This window comes from Aquarana catesbeiana, linkage group LG03 (genome assembly GCF_042186555.1).
Source record: "Aquarana catesbeiana isolate 2022-GZ linkage group LG03, ASM4218655v1, whole genome shotgun sequence".
Classification (NCBI taxonomy): domain Eukaryota; kingdom Metazoa; phylum Chordata; class Amphibia; order Anura; family Ranidae; genus Aquarana; species Aquarana catesbeiana.
The window spans coordinates 606382605-606404594 of record NC_133326.1 but is presented as its reverse complement, the minus strand read 5'-3'; the positions used below and the strand labels follow the sequence as shown (position 1 = coordinate 606404594).

Below are 21990 nucleotides of genomic sequence, written 5' to 3'. Positions count from 1 at the left end.
CCACCAAGCTACTTATTCACTCCCTTATTTCTTGCCTTTAGTATTGCAGCTCTCTGCTCATAGGCTTACCTCTCCATAGGCTATCCCCTCTTCAGTCTATCATGAATGCTGCTACCAGACTCCTTTACCTTACCAACCGTTTAGTGTCTGCCACCCCTCTCCGCTAATCCTACACGGATTTCTGGTCACCCAGTGAATTAAATTGAAAATCCTAACCACAACATACAAAGCCATTCAGAACACTACATCATCAATCTGGTCTCAAAAACATTACCCCAACTGTCCTCTCTGCCCCTCAAGACTTCCTACTCTCAAGCTCACCTGTCTCCTCCTCCTCCCATGCTTTTCTCCAGGGCCTCTCCCATCCTCTGGAACTCTCTACCTCAATCTGTCTGGCTATCTCCTACTCTGGCTGCCTAGGCGATCCCGAATACTTCCATCAGCTCATCCCCCACACTTACAACCTTTTTTTTGTACCACTTGCCCCACTTTATTGGATCCTATGAGTAGGGCCCTTTCAACCCTCTTGCATTTTATTGTATTTATAACTGTACTGTCTCCCTTTTTTATATTGTAAAGCGATGCGTTAACTGTTGGCACTATATAAATCCTGTATAATAAAACCACTAAAAGTCCTCATGTTGGGGTTTGGATATATCAATTATAGTACAATGAGCGAAAGGAAGGCAAAGTGCCTTTGTTGCCCATAGCAACTAAACTTGTAGGCTTTCCTATTCTAGTATGTTTGTTTTTTTTTTTTTTTTTCTTTTTTTTTTTTTCTTTTTTTTATGATTTCATGCTATTTATTTTATTTTTACCCTCCATTTGTGTATATGATTCTTGCTGCATTTTGTATGACAGCTGATACGTTTCACATCTGACGGCTCTGTATTCTACATTTCCTGGCACAGCAGCCTACAGTCACCTTTTTTAGGGCCTGCTGACAGCGAGAGTTAACTCTGCCCTCTTCCTGAGCTTCCAGGAGGGCTCTGGGGTTCCCTGTTTGTATTTTTGTCTCTTTGCCAGATTTGGGGACTCCCCCTCTCTCTACCCGGTTCTCTTTCATCCAGTGCTGTGTAAGCCGCATCAAAGGCTCCGCTGGAGGAAACATCACCCTGCACAGGGTCAGAGGGAGGCCGTCTGCAATCCCAAATACAGCCCCGCCACCTTGTACTTGGCTCACTGCTTTTTATAGCTCAGGGAAAATAAAGATGAGAATTTTTTTTTTTTTTTTTTTTTTTCTCCCCTAGATCCAGCTCCAGTCCTAGCATATAAAAACTACCCCATACCACCAGTATTGATCAAAACGATGGAATCCTTACATGTGTACTTCTGGCTGTCATATGTACATAGAGGAAACTTTCATTGACAGTTACTGCTTTGCTACGTGGCCAGTAAACCTATTTGAAACCAAATAAAAGTTTCACCTTTTTAATATTAATATATGCATATAAAAATGTATTAAGAAATTTGATCAGCTATTGGCTAAAACCCATGTCCTCCTCCCCCTTTTTATTTTATTATTTTTTATTTTTTTTTTTATTTTTTTTTTTTTTATGTCATTTTGCATAGGGGAGATTTTCTTTAACTTCCTGTTGCATGGATACCATGGACAGTGAAACTCAAAATGAGGGAAATCCCCCTTAAGACAGATGTCCTCAGCAGTTTGTGTCCCCATTGAAAGACTTCCTCTCTACTCCTGTTCTGCTGACAACTCAAAATTCTGGATTTTCCCTGTGTCCCACTGATGGTAGTCACCAGGACAAATGGAAAGCGTGGATCTCCCTAGCATTAGAAGAGATGGCAGAAAAAAAATTGTGAAGCCCCCACCACTCTATTCATGTCTTTAATTTTATTTTTACTTTTTATATAATTATTTTATTTTTATTTTTTTTTTCTATGTCATTGTTGGGGGGGGGGGGGGGGGGATTATTTGGCTGCCATGTGTCTACTAGGGGCAATTCCTAGGATTGCTCTTTGGGTTACTTTAACAAAGTCAGCCTTGCAAGCAGCATTAAAGCAGTTTGAAAATAAAGACACGGTCTAAATATCTGGACTTGTGGTGCCCGTACCCAGGGCAGTGGTCACAATTGTTGGGTAACATGGGCTATGCCTCCAACCTTCTATCCAAATGGATAGTGTTTTAGTGTAAGCAGTCCTTATGTCTACATTCCTGTGGCCCCAATAAGTTCATTTTGGGTACCAAATATTCATGCACACATCTTGCCAAACCGAAACCTGGAGTTGCCCAGCTCATTGGTGGACCATAGCAAGTGTGTGTCCGCAGATGCCCCGTGTAGAGAGAAGTGATAAAATGACAATGCATGGTGTCCGCAAGATGCCTGGTCAACCTGAACCGGTGCATTAGTTCACCATGTTGAAGGACTTGATGTTTGATTATGCCCGAGGGTATTTGAATCATACCTGAACATTTGACCCTTCTATGGCCTAGGGCTAACTTTTTTTTTTTTTTTTTTTTTTCCCCCCTAGATTGTAAACCATTGTTTGTAACCCTGGTGTCTCAACTTGGTTATGTAATAAGTATATGTTTGCAGAGAAGCATACGTAGAAGTGTTAGGCCTGATCAGAAATTGAGCCCACGAATTCCCTAGACTTCAGTGAGATCGCTGTGGCACAAGCTACTTTATCACATTCTTGAATACTTTTTCCTGTGACTTAGAACAGCCCTCTTCCCTTTTTTGCTGAATAAGACCCCAGCAAACTGAATAAGGCTTTGCGTGCACGTGTGGTTGTTTTGCAGCTTTGCACCTCCAAACAAGGCTACTGTAATTATGTTCATTGTACAGTTCTGTGAAATGTGCCACTTGTTCCTAAAAGGAATCTGGGAGGCTGAAGATATGGGAGCTGCCGTAGCAGACACAAAGGACCCATTCAGACTGCTGCTGTGCATTGCTTCGGTTGTATTAATGCACAGGTTTTCTTTCCACAGTAATGTATGTTGCATTAAGAAGGCCTGTTCATTTTGAATGGGCTGCCAGTGCCCAGGAAAGTACACTTTGTGCCACAATGCACAGACAATTCACATCTATACTTTTGTGATGTGCTGCCTAGGTGTATTGGGGTACTACTTAAAATGAAAGACCCTGCACTATTACTTGCGTTACCATCGGTTGCAGTAATGCATAGTAAAACATGCATCAGTGTAAAGCAATATTGGGAATAGGCCTTTTAAAAGTTGCAAGCTCCAGGGGCAGCCATCCTTGGGCTAGCCATATATGCATAGATTTCTCTCATTTCACCCAAAAGCTGAACAAGTGAAGTCTACTAGATTCCTTCATCCATGCTAAACAGAGTTGTCCAGCTGTAGCCTACTTGGACCTCTTGGTGAGTTTCTGACCAGGAACTAGCATGTGTAGATCCATTTTGGGATGCCTGTTCTACATAAGGATATTCTGGGTTAGTGATTTTAACAGAGAAGGATGGCTGCCATGAAGTTTGAACTTCTAAAAACTCCGCTATCACAGCTCCCATTTTAGCTGTCGGGATCTCTGTAAAGAATGGATGGACAGAGCATACTCATTAACTTTGAGCGGTGGCTGTTGTGTTCTAGTGACAGGTACACATTAATTTTAAAACACTGGGCTACTTTTTGCTTCTAGCATGCCCTGGGATGGCTCTCCGGGGAGCAGACACATTACAGGTTTTAGGAAGACTTAGCAGCATATAGCAGCTTTGTGTAACTGCATGCACTCCCTGAGTCTCCCTCACCCCGCTCCTTTTTCCAGAGCTATAGGTCTAGGCCCAGCCAAAGTAAACATCCCCAGGGCAGGAGTGACTGGGAGACTGTGCCACCGATGGGGGGGGGGGGGGGGGAGGAGGCGGAGAGTGTAGGGATGGAGGGGGAGGGCGGGAGGGGAAGCATTCCTGAAGGCTATAGCAAAGAAAACAATTCGGCATTAAGAAATCTGTCTGCATGAAACTGTCTGTATAGCAGAGTCTGTTTACAGAGCGGTGTAGAAATGTTCACCGGTGCACTCCGGCCAGCTGCTTGTAGCCCCACTTGTGTATTATTATTTTTTTTTTTTTTTTTTTTTTTTTTTTTTATACTTATAAAGTTCTCCAACTTTTATGGCTTCATTTATTTACATATTCTGCACTCAGGATTCAGCTTGGCTAGGTTTTCGGTGCTGCGAGTTCCCTCTGGACTCCTATAGCATCAACTTTTCGTTTCAGTCCAATGCCAGGCTGAGGCACGTGCTTGGGTTTTTATTTATTCCAGATAACATGACTGAGACCTTTTTTGAAATTAAAGCAAACGTATCAAATGTGGTAGCCTTCTCCTTCTGAGAGCCCCAGTAGCCTTGCACTCCAGTAAGCTGTATATGCCATGCTAGATATTCAACTAGTCAACTAAGTGTCTTCTAAATGCCCCCAAAAACCCTACTCAGTGAGCTCTATATATGCCAAGCTAGATCTTCAAATGTTATTTATTTGAGGTACTTGTATAGTGCCACCAAATTACTGTTTTTTTTTAAATATATATTGTACATTACATCAGTCTCTGCTCTTGAAGGGCTTACAATCGACTGTCCCTAACTCGCCTTCATACACATACTAGGGCCAATTTAGACAGGAGCCAATCAACCTCTTGGCATGTCTTTGGATGGTGGAAGGAAACCTACGTGGGCACCAGGAGAACATGCAAACTCAAGTCAACTGAAGTATCTTCTAAATGGCCTAATAACCCCACACTCCAGTGAGCTCTATATGCCAAGCAAGATCTGCAGTTAGAGCCAACTGAAGTGTCCTCTAAATGCCTCAATAAGCCCACACTCCAGTGAGCTGTATATGCCGAGCAGCTGGGGCCAACTGACGTATACCCACCCAATCAGTGCAGCCTGCATAGAAAAGTACACTTTGTGTTTGTAGGTTGCAAGGTACTAGCTACAGCTCTGTTGGCTAGAAACTTGAATTTCAGGCAAAGTGTGTAGAGGTAATTTTGCTTGGAAGTATTTTCAGTCCCCAAACAATGTTTACTACATCTGATATTTCATTTTGAAATGAAGCATACTTTAACATTTTGGATAAAAAAAAAAAAAAAAAAAAAGATGCTAGAAAACTAGGTGCTTGGAACCAGATCTAGTGGGAAAATCGGACATAACTGCCTGCCAGGAACCAAGATCTGTCCTTGGGCACAAAAGTGAAATGAACAGGCCAGTAACTTTCTTTGTTGGGATAACCTTGTATTTAGTTGTAGATTATATTGCATCCTGCTAACAAAGGCATTTGTTGGATAAATTAAAAATTGTCTTGCATAGGTTGCTAACCTTCTTCACGTGTGTGTGTGTGTGTGTGTGTTGTTTTTTTTTTTTTTAATTTAAAGCTGTTCTCTAGGATAGAGCAGAGAGCTGACCTCGTCAAGCTGTTGCATCTCCTTCACTGTCCGCTTTACAGGATGGGAGCAGGCTACATTTTTCAAAGCCCAACTATGGGTTGGGTGGGTTAAATGTACCCTAGCAGTGGGCTGGGGTATGAAGTAGAAATTCTTGCCTTGTTCCTTTTGCTCCCATAGGCAACCTGTCCCTTCAAGCTGCTTTATTTCGCTGCCTGGCTGGTTGCAGCTCTCCAGTGTTTAATCATGTACAATGCAGGAACAGCAGTCCTGCGTTGTTTAAAGCGTCTCACACAAACCTGTGCTTTGCACAAATGAGAGCACCAATTGCTTGGGGAATAAGGTAAAGTTGGCCATACGTGGATCTCTAGATATCTAACCCCTCTCAGTTGTTAGGTTTTTTTTTTGCCAGTGTTGGCCTTTTGGGAGACTTGCATTCACTTCCTGTCAAATAGCCAAACAGGAAGTTGAAGGAAATCACTGTAAATTGGGGTAATCCCTTGGGTCCCCTCCAGTCAACAGAACTAGTGTCCTCTTTGGCAGATTTCCTCTTACCTCTGTGGACAACCCAAAATCTGGGTTCTTATAGTTTTTATCCTGTTTATCACCAAGAGGGTGAATCTTCCTAGCAGGGGGCTCAGACAGCAATATAAACCTAATAGGGGGTCTAATCGCTCTCGACTCTATCCAAAAGTTCTACTTTTTGTCATTTTTAATCCCCTAGAAGGGGTTAAACACCCGTGTAGCACCACTGCTGAATCGATTTGCAGGCGCTTCAGCAGCACTGCCCATGCATTCCCAATGGGCAGGGGCGGTTTAGAAGCGGTGTATACACCACACGCAAACAGCCCCAAAGATGCTGCTTGCAAGACTTTTTCTAACGTCCTGCAAGCGCACCACCCCAGTGTGAAAGCACTCGGGTTTTCACACTGGGACTGCAGATGAGGCATTTTTCAGGCGCTATTTCTAGCACTAAAGTGCCTGAAAAAACGCCCCAGTGTAAAAGGGATCTAAGTAAACACTGCAATGAATATGATTGCTTTTAGATTCTCAACTGATCTCAGGAGCCAGTGTATACTAGAAATGTAGATGGCCACTGGTCCTTTTTTTCTGATAATAGACCTATGTTTATCCCAAGAATATTTAAATTCACTTACTGACGATTTACTTGCTACTTCTGCTGAAATTCTGTTCCAAGCATCCGCTAATCGTATACTTTTGAACTTTGTTCTTGAAGTTTGAGGTCATGCCCCCATGTTTTTGTGTTCAGCTTCATATTGAAAATGCTGCCCTCCTGACCTAACACTCTTAATGTTTCAGTCATGCCTCCCCTTCCCATCTTTCCTCGGAGCTGTACGTAATACAGTCAGACTGGAAATGTATTTATCTCTTAAGCTGGCCATACTTGCCTCCAAATTTTGGCCGATTCCTGCTGAATTTGTCTAAATTCCCTCCTAGATTGTAAACTCTAACAAGCAGGGCCCTGATTTCTCCTGTATTGATTTGTATTTAACTGTACCGTCTGCCCTAATGTTGTATAAAGCACTGCGAAAACTGTTGGCGCTGTATAATAAATTCAAGCAGTGGGTGGCCCTGTCTGCACCACCCGGCTTGCCAAACTTTGATTGAAAAATCGATAGAAATAGGTGAAAAATTGTTGGCTGAACAGTGACTGCATATTCAAATGGGGGGGTGGTATGTCATAGCCAGCAATGGCGGTTCCTCCACCCATGCTGTTTGGCCTGGTTGGAGAAATATATGCATGTGTAGCTATCCTTGAACATTTTACCATGTCATTGTTTGCCTCTGGGTTCCTTGCAATCTTTTTGAAAGCGATACCTCCAGAATTGTACACTGTATGCTAAAGTATTCTATATTAATGGAATACCTTTTGGGTGGCTGGAATTTTTACATTCGAGAGGCCAAGTCTGTAGATATGATCGCTGTTCCTCTCACAGGTTTGTTTTTCTCCTATCAATGTGGTTCACTTTGCTACTCTACAGGTCTTTGTCTCCTAGTTGTGGTTCACTTTGCGTGTCTCCCATAGGTCTGTGTAGCTCTCTAGTTGTGGTTCAGATCACTTTGTATATCTGAGAGTTAAGACAGAGATGGCAATAAATGTCACACAAGTGAGGAAACTAATGGCTTCTTGAGGCCTGTTTTCTGCCCTCTGCTCAGGTGTTTCCTTTTTACTTGAAATCTGAACAGAAAACTCGCTTATGATTGTGTATGATGGCCGGCTCCCTGCTCTTATCACAGGAACTACTCCATTCAGCATTTTTAGCCCCTTCCCTTTCTGCAGATATCGGCTTATCTGTCTGTGTGGAAGAAGGTTTAAAATTGGAACGCTGCTGTGTGTAGGGGGGGGGGGGGAGTATGGCGGGGGCTTGATGGGGGGGCGACAATGCCATTTGTCTGCTTAAGTTCTGGAAATTGTCAGAAGGAACAATAAGAACGTTTCCTGCTGGATTCCAGTCACTCAGCAGGCTGCTGAACCCTCACCCTCCCCCTAAACACCCACACGTTGTCTCAGGGGAGCAGGCCTGCCATTCTGTGCCCTGTCTGCTTTGGGCACTGTCCCTTGGCCAGCTTTTTGTTTCAGGCATGACAAACCTTTTTAAAAGTTTTTTTTAAATTTTTTTTTGCTAAACTTTTATGAAACGGTTTTCGAGTTGGTTTCGAAAGAGCCTGCGGTGTGGCGGCTGCCTCCTGTGAATAGGACAAGGCCTTCAGTCTCTAGCTGCAGGCTGCTCACTCACAGCTGGACCTTGTCTCGCTCTGTGTTGGTTTTACTGCCCTAGTTCCTTCTCCCATGTAAACATTCCCGGGATCCTCCAGGATTTATATCTGCCCATGCTGGCAGTTTCCTGCTACCCCTCTCTCTGCGCAAATCCCTAAATCCTCCCCAGCACTGGAGGATCTGGGGGAAGAGAAGGGCTCAGATTTCTTCCATTTATGTTAGCTCCGAGGTTTACAGGCAGGCCATTTGTCAAGTATATTCTGTCAAAAGTAAATAAATGTGGGAAGCAGGGTTCCCCACCCCCTCTGTATATGTTCCATAGATCACGTGCATTCTAGCGCCAGAGAGCCAAATCTCCAGATTTGCCATGTTCTGTGCAACATCTTCATCTTCCCTGGGGTGACAGATGAATAAAAAGAATATGGCTACAGCAAGATCTGGTCTGTTGACTAGATCTGTCTTTATGGAAGTAATGTCCAACTGTACCTTGGCAAACCTGTTTTATAATGGCTAAATTGCCAGGTTGTCACAAACTTCTGTCCCCACAAAACCTTGTTCCTGGAAATCCTAAAGGGGGTCATAGATGCTTTTTAGAAACCCCTGTCACAGTAGTGCAACAAATGGCCAAATTTGTGATCTTCATCTACTTGTCTCAAGCATCTCTCCTATGCAATGGTGGAGATTTACAGGCAGCTAAACGATTTGGAGAAGCTGGAAGAGTAGGGAATATCAAATTTTGTGGCAGAATTGTTTAAAAGATGCGACACAACCAACATTTTACTCTGGCATGGAAGAGGTATTTACCACCACCTTCCTCATCACCAATATGGAGGCGTTCCTTTATGAATTTATCACAATACTAACCTACAAGAAAAAATGTTGCAATTACGAACTTCTTAAATTTTGTTGCACACATCAGTACTAAGAATGAAAATGTTGCAGGGTTTCCATGAATTTGGCGCAAGGCTTCCAACTACATGCACAATGCCAGGAATGCATCCTATATACCTTATTACATCACCCCCAATATATTTGCTAGCTTTAGGACAGCGGTACTTCACTTTTTGACTGAAGCTCTGCTTTAAGTAATTTCTAATGAAGAATGCCACGGATTCTTTCAATCCTCCTGAGCCTATAACTGAACTTCAGATTTTGATGGAGGTGTGTGTGTGTGTGTGTGTTGTGGTGGTTTTTTTTTTTTGGTCTGTATTCGCTCCCACTTCCACAATCCTCGCCCATCCCGCAGACTCCTGGGCCATGTCGCACGGCTCAGGAGGCAGCAGTACTAGTCTTGTTGGTGAACTCAGCAATGATGTACAGTGGAAAGCTGAGTAATAGGGAAGTCGCAGCTGACTCCCAAATCAAGATGGCAGCACTGGGAATCCCACAGAGGTAAGAAGAATCTCAGCAGGAAGGCCTACTTGGAATCTGAACCCAAAAGTACTTTATTTTTAAGTCAGCAGCCAAAGTATTTGTAGTAAAGTTCACCTTTTTAATAGGAAACACTAACTCCTGCTACCCACTGCAAAATTTAACCTTAAAGCGTATAGTAAGTGAGCATTGTAACGTACGTGTGTGTGTGTGTGTGTGTGTGTGTGTGTGTGTGTGTTTTTGTTTTTGTTTTTGTTTTTTTTTGTTTTTTTTGTTTTTTTTTTTTTTTTTTTTTTATGTGCTGCAAAGTACATATAAAAACACATAAGTGTGTACCAGGACTATTGTCCAGTATGTAGGAATTTGTGTAACGTTATTGAATATTTAAATTGTTGATACGATTATTGATGTGCTGTGTATATATTGTTTATGTTTTAGGAGATTTTCTGTTGAACTAAGAATTCATACTTTAACAAATGTTAATTTTTTTTTTTTTTTTTTTTAAGCAGTTGTTGATAGAATTGGGCCTTGTATGTTTTCATCTGCCTGCTGTATTGTCTTATAAAGGGAACTGTAACAGCGCCATCTAGAGGGAGTGAAAAAGATCAGCCTGAGCCAGCAATTTAAGGCTGGATTTTTTTTAATGCCCAGCCGCCTTTGAAAATTTTTTTTTTTTTTTTTTTTTTTTTCCCATTCTGAAACTTCTCAGTGTAGGCTGTGTTTGGCATAACAGAAATGTAAATACAATATTGAAAGCTTTCAATATATGGGTGAATGTTACCCACCATGTTCAGCTGCCTACAGTGTAGCTCAGTGGGATTGGTTAGGAAGCCAGCAGTGTATATAGGAAAATTTGTCCTCGCAACATCCCTTTTAAAAAGAACCCCTTAAAACCTTCTCTATAGCTGCTGAGCTTGGTTTTTAAATCTGTCTACTTTTTACTTTGCAGTATTTACAGATGAAATGGCCTCTCCTTGATGCCCCAAGCACGGCCGGATTGAAGGATGCCAGATCCCCATCACCCGCACATTTGGTAAGTTTGATGTTGCATGTCTCGGTCTCGTGTGTGTGTGTATGTGTGTGAATGTTACAGAAATCTGTTCCCCAAGTGACAGTTGCCATTAAGATACCCGCACAGGGCTTCTTGGCATAACCTGATTGAGGAGACCTACATGGCTATGTTAAATGTATCTAAACCTGAGAAATAAATTGACCTGGTTACATTAGTTTTCTGGCTTTTACTCTTCAGTTTTACCTGGTGATCCTGCCAGTAACACACTTCCTGTCTTACGGTGACAACACCTACTTCCTGTCCTAGGATGACAAATCAGTTATTCTAAACGCAGTACAGGAAGTGATTGGATGACAGGACACTTATTATTCTCCTCATCTCCATACCCTGGGGGAGATGTTCTGTAGTCCATAAACAGAACTTGGGCAGGGCTAGTAACCTTGACACTTCAGTACAGCATTGTCAGCTCACTGAATTTCTGGCAGGATCAACAGGCATTTTTGCACTTGTTGCATAGATATAACACATTCATTGGTATATTTAACAGACCAAACGGAATCAAATAAAAGGATTGTTTTTACATATACAGTGCCTTGAAAAATTTGTATTTGTATTCATACCCCTTGAAATTTTCCACATTGTCATGTTGCATCCAAAAAACGTAAATGTATTTTATTCAGATTTTATGTGATAGACCAACACAAAGTGGCACATAATTGTGAAGTGTAAGGAAAATGATAAATGGTTTTACTTTTTTTTTTTTTTTTTTTTACAAATATCTGAAAAGTGTGGCACACATTTATATTCAGCTCCCTTTACTCTGATACCCCTGAATTAAAATCTATTGGAACCAATTTCCTTCAGAAGTCGCCTAATTATTAAATGGTCCACCTGTGTGTAATTTAATCTCAGTAGAAATACAGCTGTTCTGTGAAGCCCTCAGAGGTTTGTTAGAGATCCTTGGTGAACAAACGGCATCATGAAGGCCAGAAAATACACCAGACAGGTCAGGGATAAAGTTGTGGAGAAGTTTAAAGCAGGGTTGGGGTATTAAAAAAAAATTAAAAAATAAAATTCCAAGCTTTGAACATCTCACAGAGCACTGTTAAATCCATCATCCAAAAAATGGAAAGTGTGGCACAACTGCAAACCTACAAAGACATGGCCGTCCAGCTAAACTGATTAGTGGGTGGGCAAGGAGAACATTAATCAGAGAGGCAGCCAAGAGACCCATGGTAACTCTGGAGGAGCTGCAGAGATTCCCAGCTAAGGTGGGAGAATCTGTCCACAAGACAACTATTAGTTGTGCACTCCACAAATCTGGCCTTTATGGAAGAGTGGCAAGAAGAAAGCCATTGTTGAAAGCCATAAGAAGTCCGTTTTGTGAGAAGCCAAGTGGGGGACACGGCAAACATGAGGAAGAAGGTGCTCTGATCAGATGAGACCAAAATTTAACTTTTTGGCCTAAAAGCAAAACGCTATGTGTGGTGGAAAAACAAACGCTGGACATCACCCTGAATACACCATTCCCACCGTGAAACATGGTGGTGGCAGCATCATGTTGTGGGGATGCTTTTCTTCAGCAGTGACAAGGAAGCTGGTCAGTTGATGCGAAGATGGATGGAGCCAAATACAGGGCAATCTTAGAAGAAAACCTGTTTAGTCTACAAAGGACTTGAGACTGGGGTGGAGGTTCACCTTCCAGCAGGACAACGACCATAAACATACAGCCAGAGCTACAATGAAATGGTTAGATCAAAGCATATTCATGTGTTTAGAATGGCCCACTCAAAGTCAAGACCTAAATCTTATTGAGAATCTGTGGCAAGACTTGACAATTGATGTTTACTCTCTCCATCCAATCTGACAAAACTTGAGCTATTTTGCAAAGAAGAATGGGCAGAAATTTCCCTCTCTAGATGTGCAAAGCTGGTAGAGACATCCCCAAAAAAGACTTGCAGCTGTAATTGCAGTAAAAGGTGGTTCTACAAAGTATTGACTCAGGGGGGCTGAATACAGACGCATACCACACTTTTCACCTATTTGTAAAAAATGTTTGAAAATCATTTTTCCTTCCACTTCACAATTTATGAGCCACTTTGTGTTTGGTCTATCACATAAAATCCCAATAAAACACATTTTTGGCTGTAAAATGTCAAGGGGTATGAATACTTTTTCAAGGCCCTGTACTTTGAGGACTGTCTGACTGGAATTTTTAAAGTGCGTGTTTACCTTTTTACAGAAAAAAATATATTAAGGTGATCAAACACTGTCCACCTCCCAGGGCTCCCCACTGTGTTTACCTCCTAGGGATGTTGAGCAGTTGGTGCCTACGCAGCCAGAATGGACCAGAGCGATTCTCTGTGCAGGCGCTAAAGAATCATAATTGCTCTAGTCTGTCCTGGAAGGGATGCATGGAGATTACAAATCCATTGGTGGACTGACTCTGTAGACACTGACCGCTCTGCATCCCCAGAAGTAAGAGCAGCAGGGACCAGTGGGTGGAGAGTGTTGGTCATAGACCAAAATTTGGCTGATTCAGCAGGAACCAAGCAAATTTTCATCCATCTATTGATCGACTTCAGTACAACCAGCCTGCGGGGTGTGGTGTGTGTTGTGGTTTTTTTTTTTTCGTTTTTTTTTTTTTTTTCGTTTTTTTTTTTTTTTTTTTTTTTTCCCCTTGTTTTTTTTTCCCCTTGTTTTTTTTTCCCCTATGACTGCTGCAGGCTGGCAATGGCCACTAGCGGTAATCCATTGTATTCTGATGGCAGAGAAACCTCCCACTGTGTCAGAATACAATTAGTGCTGTGGAATGGATTCGCCCATCAACACTGACTGTTTTGATGGGGGGGGGGAATTGAGCAATTTTCTTCAAGGAAAGCAGGAAGGTTGAAGGAAAAAACTTGCATAATGTATGGCAGGGGTCTTCAAACTGCGGCCCTCCAGGTGTTCAGGAACTACAATTCCCATCATGCCTAGTCATGTCTGTGAATGTCAGAGTTTTACAATGCCTCATGGGATGTGTAGTTCTGCAACAGCTGGAGCTCCGTAGTTTGAGGATCCCTGATGTATGGCCTGCCTATGCCAAAAGCAAAACCTGCATATGTACAGAGTAAATCTGATTGCCCCAGATTTACAAACTTTTTAAAGTAGTAGTTGTAAAGGCTGAAGGTTTTCGCCTAATGCATGAAAGTAAAAAACCTGTGTGCTGCTCCCCCGAATACTCACCTGAGCAATGTGCACAAGAGCCTCAGCTGTCCTGGGACTCCCTCTCCCCATTGGCTGAGCCATTGCTCCCACTGATGTCCATCACAGCCATTGAGCTAATGAGGAGAGTGGGGGGTGGAGCCATGGCTCTCTTGTGGATGCATAGACCAGGGCTCAGGGGCAAGCATGCACCAGTGCCCCATAGACAAGCCACTTGATACTGAGGCACCGGTCATGGGGGAGGAGCAAAACCAATATGCAGCACAGGTAAGCATAAAATGTTTGTGTTTTTTCTTTTAAAAAAGTGTAACATTAGTAAAGCTTTCTTAGAACAGAATATATATTACATGTCTCATTCCATCACATCTTCCAAAAATGAGTTTTTATTCTTAATTTCAGGACATTGGGCATAGCCATGCAAATCCTTCCTTTGTCCTATCAGCCAGATGCACATCCAGACGTGTATAGTACAGATATAACCGAATATAGAGCCATTTATTCTGCATTGCATACAGCTGTTTTAGGCTTTGTGGCCATAACCTGTGTGGTTATACAGTTTTGTTAAATAAAAGGGATATATAATTTCCTTCAAGTGCTTTTGTCATTAGAACCGTAGTTTCAGGTTTTATTATATAGTCTCCTATTAAAAATTATTATTTTTTTTTTTTTTTTTTTCTGCATGTCTCCGGGCTGCTTTTCAACGGAGGGGAATGGGGAAATGAAACCTATTTGCCCAATGTAATGTTTATATAGGAAGCGCTGACAAGATACACATGCATTCATGCTCAGTCTTGCTGCACAACGTGCACACACGCATGCTTGCATAACTTTATTCGCTCACTCATGCTTGCATTTGTGTTTGTGTGCAGAATGTTTCTCGTCACACACGGGGCCTTCTTTGTTCCTCCTTTGTATACCTGCATTAGCACCTGAATTCCTGTCTATTCAATAGGCATTAAGTCTTTCAGCACAAAGAGCTGAGCTGCTGCCTAATGTAGGAGGGGGCTGAAGTTAAACTCTTCACAATCCTTCATTGGAAAGAAGACCGATTGCTTGGGTGGGGCTCGGCCTACTTGGCGTCTGCCTTCCTAATGCTTCTAGCTCCTTAATGGGGTTCTTCGGAGGAGAAAAACAGCACAAATAAAGAGGGATTAGATTGATTTGTGAGGGGCATGTTTTACTGATGGTCTGCTTGCTTTCACCTGTTCGGGCAAACAGGATTTATATTTTTTTATCCCCCCCCCCCTGGAAAATGGCTGCTGTGAAAACTATGCACTTACCAGACCAGTGTGGTATGCCAGAAAAGTTTATTAGGGGGAAGGAGAAAAGACTGCAAAATTAACACATGCATAGTAGCTTGGCAGAAAGCCACCAATGCTATTGTAAAGTGGTTCAAAAGTAAAACATTTTTATTTATTTTTTCACCATAACTACTTGACCTCTGGAAGATTTACCCCCTTCTACTACATATTTTTTTTAAAAATCCCGATTAAGCATATATTGATTGGTTTGCGCATAGCTTCTACAAACTAAAGGTGTGTGTGTGTGTGTGTGTGTGTGTGTGTGTGTGTGTGTGTGTGTGTGTGTGTGTGTGTGTGTGTGTGTGTGTGTGTGTGTGTGTGTGTGTGTGTGTGTGTGTGTGTGTGTGTGTGTGTGTGTGTGTGTTTGTGTGTGTGTTTTTGTGTGTGTGTTTTTGTGTGTGTGTTTTTGTGTGTGTGTTTTTGTGTGTGTGTTTTTGTGTTTTTGTGTGTGTGTTTTTGTGTGTGTGTTTTTGTGTGTGTGTTTTTGTGTGTTTTTTTTTTTTTTTTTTTACCAGTTACACTAATAGTGATCAGTGCTTCACTGGCAGGGAAGGGGGTTAACACCAGGTGATCAAAGGGTTAGATGTATGCCTTATTAACTGTGGGGGGGAGGCAAAGATCTGTGTTCCTGCTTGGCAGAAACACAGGATCTGTGCCTTCCCTTTTGACACGACGACATTGACAGATTGTCGCTCTGCCTCTGTACCGTGCAATGGGCAGGCATAGAGTCGGCAGTTGCCGGCGGTGCGCACGACCCGGAAGTGTCGGATTGTTTACTAGGTATGTGATCCAGCACAGAGTAGCCACCCTGCCGCAGTATATGTGCGTGGGGCGGTCGGGAAGAGGTTAAATCCATCTTCTTCTTCTTTTTTTTTTTTTTTTTTTTTTTTTAAGTACACTATATTGTCAAAAGTATTGGGGTGCCTGCCTTTTCACACACCTGAACTTTAATGGCATCCCAGTCTTAGTTTGTAGGGTTCAATATTGAGTTGGCCCACCCTTTTGCAGCTTCAACTCCTCTGGGAAGGCTGCCCACAAGGTTTAGGGGTGTGTCTATAGGAATGTTTGACCATTCTTCCAGAAGTGCATTTGTTAGGTCAGGCACTGATGTGGACGAGAAGGCCTGGCTCGCAGTCTCCATTCTAATTCATCCCAAGGGTGTTCTGTTGGGTTGGGACAGGACTCTGTGCAGGCCAGTCAAGTTCCTCCACCCCAAAATTGCTCATCCATGTCTTTATGGACCTTCCTTTGTGCATTCCCATAGACGCACACTCCTAAACCTTGTGGACAGCCTTCCCATAAGAGTGGAATATGTTCTAACTGCAAAGGGTGGGCCAACTCAATATGGAACCCTACAGACTAAGACGGTGATGCCTCTAAAGTTCATGTGCGTGAAAAGGCAGGCGTCTCAATATTTTTGACAATATAGTGTATATTAAGGGCCCATTCATTATGCATTGCATTACCCAGCACCTTTTGTGCAGTAAAGATATACAGTGTTAGGGCAGCCCAGTGGGCCTCAGTGTATAAAATGGACTCGCACAGCTTGTTAAAGTGGCCTTGTATTAACCTGGTGACTTGCTTTTCTCCACAGTCCAACAAAGTTCCGGTTGTTCAACACCCACATCATATGCACCCTTTAACACCCCTCATCACTTATAGCCAAGACCGCTTCTCACCAGTCACCCCACCTGGACACTTGTCACCTGAAATAGACCCAAAGACCGGTAGGTGTGGTATTCTACAGTAAAGGTTTGACATTGCCTTTGTTTTTGGTCATTAATTGGATGACTCTTCGTATAGGAATTCCCCGTACTCCTCATCCGTCAGAGCTGTCTCCATATTACCCTCTATCTCCAGGAGCTGTAGGGCAGATTCCTCATCCTCTGGGATGGCTGGTTCCACAGTAAGTACTAAAACAGGCTTTGACTGTGTAATCTTTTACCCACGTTGGGCGGTTTGTTTTATACTTTGTGTGTTTTTCAGGCAAGGTCAGCCCATGTACTCCATTCCTCCAGGTGGATTTAGACATCCGTATCCTGCGTTGGCCATGAATGCCTCAATGTCCAGGTAAAGCAAAAACTAGTCTGCAAGCTCTTGTCACAATTTCCTTGTTTTGCCTTTGACATTTGTGTTACCGGTTTTTCCTTGTTGCTCACAGTGCATATTGTCTCTGCTTACTATCCCTGCAGTCTGGTTTCCAGCCGCTTCTCTCCACATATGGTGTCCCCTCATCATCATCACCATCATGGTTTGCACACCTCAGGGATCCCTCATCCTGCCATAGTCTCTCCTGTCATCAAGCAGGAGCCGTCCTCTGGAAGCCTCAGCCCAAATCTTAATTCGTAAGTAGTCTCAAAGTGAACTTCTGTAAATGTAAGGCCTTGTTCACACTGGGCATAATAAAGTGTATACCTGTGGAGGACCGTGTTTACCCACACAGGGAGGAGCAGGTGTTCCATGCATCCCCATTTGGGTGCAGTGACTGCACTGACAAGGCTGATTCTCCCAATTTGACGTCCACGTGGGTGCGTTTCCCTCAACGCAGTGTGTGTGTGTGTTCAGGGACACACAACCTGCACCCACGTAGATGTCAATTTGGGAGCAATTTGACATCAGTGGGACTGCCTACACAGGGATGCACTTGCTGTTTAAGACCCGTCCTGAAATTTTCGAGTGGGGACACTAGTTCTGAGGGCCGGGGGGGGGGGGGGGGGGGCAGCAATGGATTCCCTTAATTTGCATAGATTTCCTCTGACTTCCTGTTTGGCTATGGGGCAGGAAGTGAAGGGAAATCTCTGCAATGGGACAGGGATGGTAAAAAATAAACTAACAGGCTATAACCCTCCCTTATTCTACCCAAAATGAAAAAAAGTGTTGCCTATAGTTCTACTTTAAGCACAAATTTCGGATAATTTTATGGAGAGGACTAAGAAGATCTAACCATGCCATGAGGAAGGTCTGTGGTCCAGGATGATAAGACAGTCAACATTAGAAGTGGTGCCGCCAAGCCCCCCCACCCCCCTAGTTGCGAAATGCTGGCCGCCCGCATACCGGAAGCAGTGCGGCCAGTTTATGGGGGCGCTAGACTAATTTGCCTCTCAGCCCAGTCCGCCTCATAAGACTAACCGTGTAGCACAAGCCAGTTGGGACATTTTCCGTGCTGGCCTAAGCCTGGGCCTTGTTGACCTAGGCCAGGATACAGCGTTGCCCTCCACAGACGTGTTCTCTAGTATGCACCTCGAGCACTGCCTTAGCTGGGTAGTAATGTCCACACAGTATTAGAACGAAAGCAGTAGGTTTTTTTTTTTTTTTTTTTTTTTTTTTTTGCTGTATTTCGGGCTGAAACAAATCAACATAATCGATTATGAAAACAGTTGTCAACTATTTTCATAATCTATTAGTTGGGCTGCATACAGAATGCATTTTTTGTTTACATATCAGGAAATGCAGTGCAGCACATGTACAGCTCAGTACACCGTCCATACATGTCAATAAGTGCCTGAGAGCTTGTGCATATGTAAGTAATGCCTCGTGGGACATGTAGTCCCGGACAGGAGAAGGAAATTATTTAAAGTGGTTCTAAAGGCAGAAGAGTTTTGTTTTTTGTTTTTTTTTGTTTTTTTTACATTTAATGCATTCTATGAAAAATCTTCACCATAAAGCATACTTGCCTGTTGCCTGAGCCCTATTTTGGTCCAGCAATGTGCATGAGAGCAGCAAGCCTCTCTTGGCACAAACAGCAGCAGGAGCCATTGCCTCCTTCTGCTGTCAATCACAGCCAGGTGGCCAAGGCCAAGCCGTGCTCTGTGTGTGAATGGAAGATGTCCATGCAAAGGCGCACGGCTCCAGAGTAAGCCTGCTCGAGTGCCCCCATAGCAATAGGCTAGCTATTGGGGGCACTAGGCAGGGGGGACCCAAAAAGAGGTTGGTGTTGTGTGCACAACCATTGCAGAGCAGTTAAGTATGGTTTTATTTTTTTTAGAATCCCTTTTAAGTGAGTCTAAAGGCAGAAGTTTTTTTACTTTGCTATAGGGGCACTCTATACTATGCGGCTTGCAATAGGGGTACTCTGAAGGCAAAAGGAGCCAGAAGTGCCGTGGGGTACCTCAGAAGAGGAGGATCGGGGCTGCTTTGTACCAGATTCTTTAGTTCCCTAACCATAAAGCTGGTTATTTATATTCACTGCATAGAGATATTCAAAAAATTTTTTTTTTTTTTTTTTTGGTTTTTATCCAATTAATCAAAACAATCGGCCAACTAATTGAATATAATCGTTTGATGTAGCCCTGTGCTATATATTGTAAGTTTCTAGCCAGTCTTCACCAAGATCTGCCAGCTTTCAAGGAAAAGTATCAATTACTAGACTAGATACTTTCTCTATATATGGCAAAGCTGGGAATGATGTAGATGACTGGTTCTGGATTGCAGTGCAGTCTCAGCCAAATTCTGCATTCCACGTAAAGCATCTAAACTTACAATACCAATTACAGGGATCCTAGTTACACTCACAATTACTAGCTTGAGTTGGATGCCAAAATGAAAATCAAACAGGACATGGCTATATTAGAAAGACAGTGTAATGATTCTGTTCATTTTGTGGGTCTGCTTATAAGTAGCTAGTTATAAAGTTTGGTCCAAAGCCGCTTGTCTCTGTAAGACTAGATGTCCAGTGCACCCAATCTACCCTTACATCAGATGTCAAGAGCGCCCCTCCCCTCCATCAGAAGTCAACGGTGTCGTCCCCCCCCCCCCCCCCCACACCTTATGCCTGCTGCTGGGAAAAAGCAGGGGTTAGAGCTTGAAAGCAGAAAGTGGAGGGTTGGAGTCAGCTGCCAGAGCCTGCTGAATCCTGAGACCCGGGGAGGCAGAGGTGTGAGCCACGTGAAATGGCCTGCTGGGATAAAGTTGGCCCACAAGCTTGTTTGATGCATTTAGCATAGAGTATGTATCTCTGCCTGTCCTGTGTGGGGTGTTTTTTTGTTTGTTTGTTTTTTGTTTTTGTTATTGGGAAGAAAATCCTGTAGATGCATCAGGGAGGATTGAAGATCTCTCCAAAGTGAGGGGAATGGTTTTCTACATTTGTAACCAGAACAAGTGTCTCCACGTGACAATTTCCCTCTATTAGCAAAAACTCAAAACAAAGATCTTCCTTGCACCATTTGTACAAATGGAGACACAAGGAATTGTCCCAAAAGAAAACTGTAATACAAACCTGATGGGGGTATTAGCCCTTCCTCACCACACTATTTTTAAAATAGAAAGAATTAAAAAATGGAAAAATTTATACAGAAATACATACTCATTTTAAATTGACTGATCTGCATAAGAATAGACATTTTAAGCTAAATAAAGGTACTAGTAAATGAAGATGTAGATCTAGTAATAAAGATGTGCCGTGAGGAATTAGAGATCAGAAATTCTACAGTATGGGAGGTGCTCAGTGGTGCTCGCACTTTATTAAAGCAGATTTGATGGCTGCTGTCCAAGGGTGTCTCCATTGCTCCTCCATCCAGAGTGGAGGCACCCTAAGACAGGAAGTGTTACTGTCCAGGTCACTGGGTGAAAAAAAAAAAGGGGGGGGGGGGGGGGGGACTAGTGGAAAATGAATGCAGCCATTAGCATAGTTGCCAACATTGTAAAAAAAAAATGTGGGACACTTTTGTGGCTGTAGGCGGAGCCGTACAATAATTAGGGGGTGGGGCATTCATTTGTAGGCGTGGCTTAGAAAAATTTGCACGCTGTGGCGAAAAATGGGCGTGGTTTACGCAACATAGTGGGCTTGGCTTAAATGGCCGTGGCTCAAGAGGGTGTGGTTAGAGTCTGAGATGAATGAGGGATGGGAGGGATTAGAGGGGGAGAGGGAAATGAGGGGACAGCAGCCCCAGATTCTACACAATAAAAATATGTGTATTCTAGAAAGTTTAACAATCAGCAGATAAAGATACTCCAAACACCTGGTGTTAGCACTTTAATCATCCCGGCACCATGGTTGTTCTGGTGTCAGGATGATTGAAGTGCATTATTTCTATTATTACATTGTAATATAAAATGAAATCATTCAGCTCACCATAATGCCGAATCAGTGGGATCCCTGAGCGCGTCACTAGCCACGTCGCCTGCCACCAGCCGTCCATCCTTGCGTCAGATGTCCCAGCAGAGCCCCCCCCCCCTCACATCAGGTGTCCTTGGCGGAGCCCCCCCTCACATCAGGTGTGTGTCCCCATTGGAGCCCCCCCTCACATCAGGAGTCCCACAGCGGTGCGCCCCCCCCCCACACCTCAGAGGTGTCCTAGTAGTGTCCGCAGCATGACTAGAACCCCCGCCCCTTTCCATATCAGACTGGCAGCGGGGCGGGGGTGTAGGCAGGGCGGAGGGTGTTCGGCGACGCAGGAGCTCCGTCTAGCCCCCCCTCCCCCAGCCGTCTTCCTCTAGCGGCGAATCGTGAAGAACCGGATTTCTTGGGACATTTCCCGGGACACCACAAATTCGGGAATGGCGTCCAAGTCCCGGGAATGTCCCGGGAAATCCGGGACAGTTGGCAACTATGCATTAGGGATTGGTAAGCTACAGTCTATTATATTGCTTTGAGGTTTAATACTGCTTTAAGGCCTACCCAAATCTTGTGTTTTTCAGTTATGGATGGGTACTGATACGTTCCATTATCTTAAACACTCAGTGGTGAGATTTCCCTACAGTAACTTTGCTTGTTATTTCCAACATTTCACGGCGCACATGTCACTGTGGAATACCTGGATTCCTTGTGTTTTTTTTTTTTTTTTTTTATGTATCTTGTATTGCAGGACAGTGACCTTTTTTAGTTTTCGTATTGGCTGAAGCCCTTTTGGTAGAGCTGAAATTTTATGGAGGGGAAATGCATATTGACTCCTGTTTCTTTTTTTTTTTATTCCTGCAGGAAGCAATCGGCTGCAGTTAAGAAGGAAGAGGAGAGGAAGCCACATATTAAAAAGCCTTTGAATGCCTTCATGCTGTACATGAAAGAGAT

The 21990-nt window shown here is 43.2% G+C and overlaps 1 protein-coding gene across 1 annotated transcript in view; it reads left to right on the top strand.

The window, feature by feature from the left end:
- The window catches only part of TCF7L1 (transcription factor 7 like 1), a gene marked incomplete at its 3' end in the record, with an annotated part of 74201 nt that extends 52211 nt beyond the window's left edge, over nt 1-21990 (top strand). Inside the window, 6 exon segments of the mRNA XM_073622198.1 lie at nt 10414-10497; nt 16579-16711; nt 16788-16890; nt 16971-17054; nt 17177-17329; nt 21901-21990. Of these exon segments, the coding sequence (XP_073478299.1) occupies nt 10414-10497; nt 16579-16711; nt 16788-16890; nt 16971-17054; nt 17177-17329; nt 21901-21990 (647 nt within the window).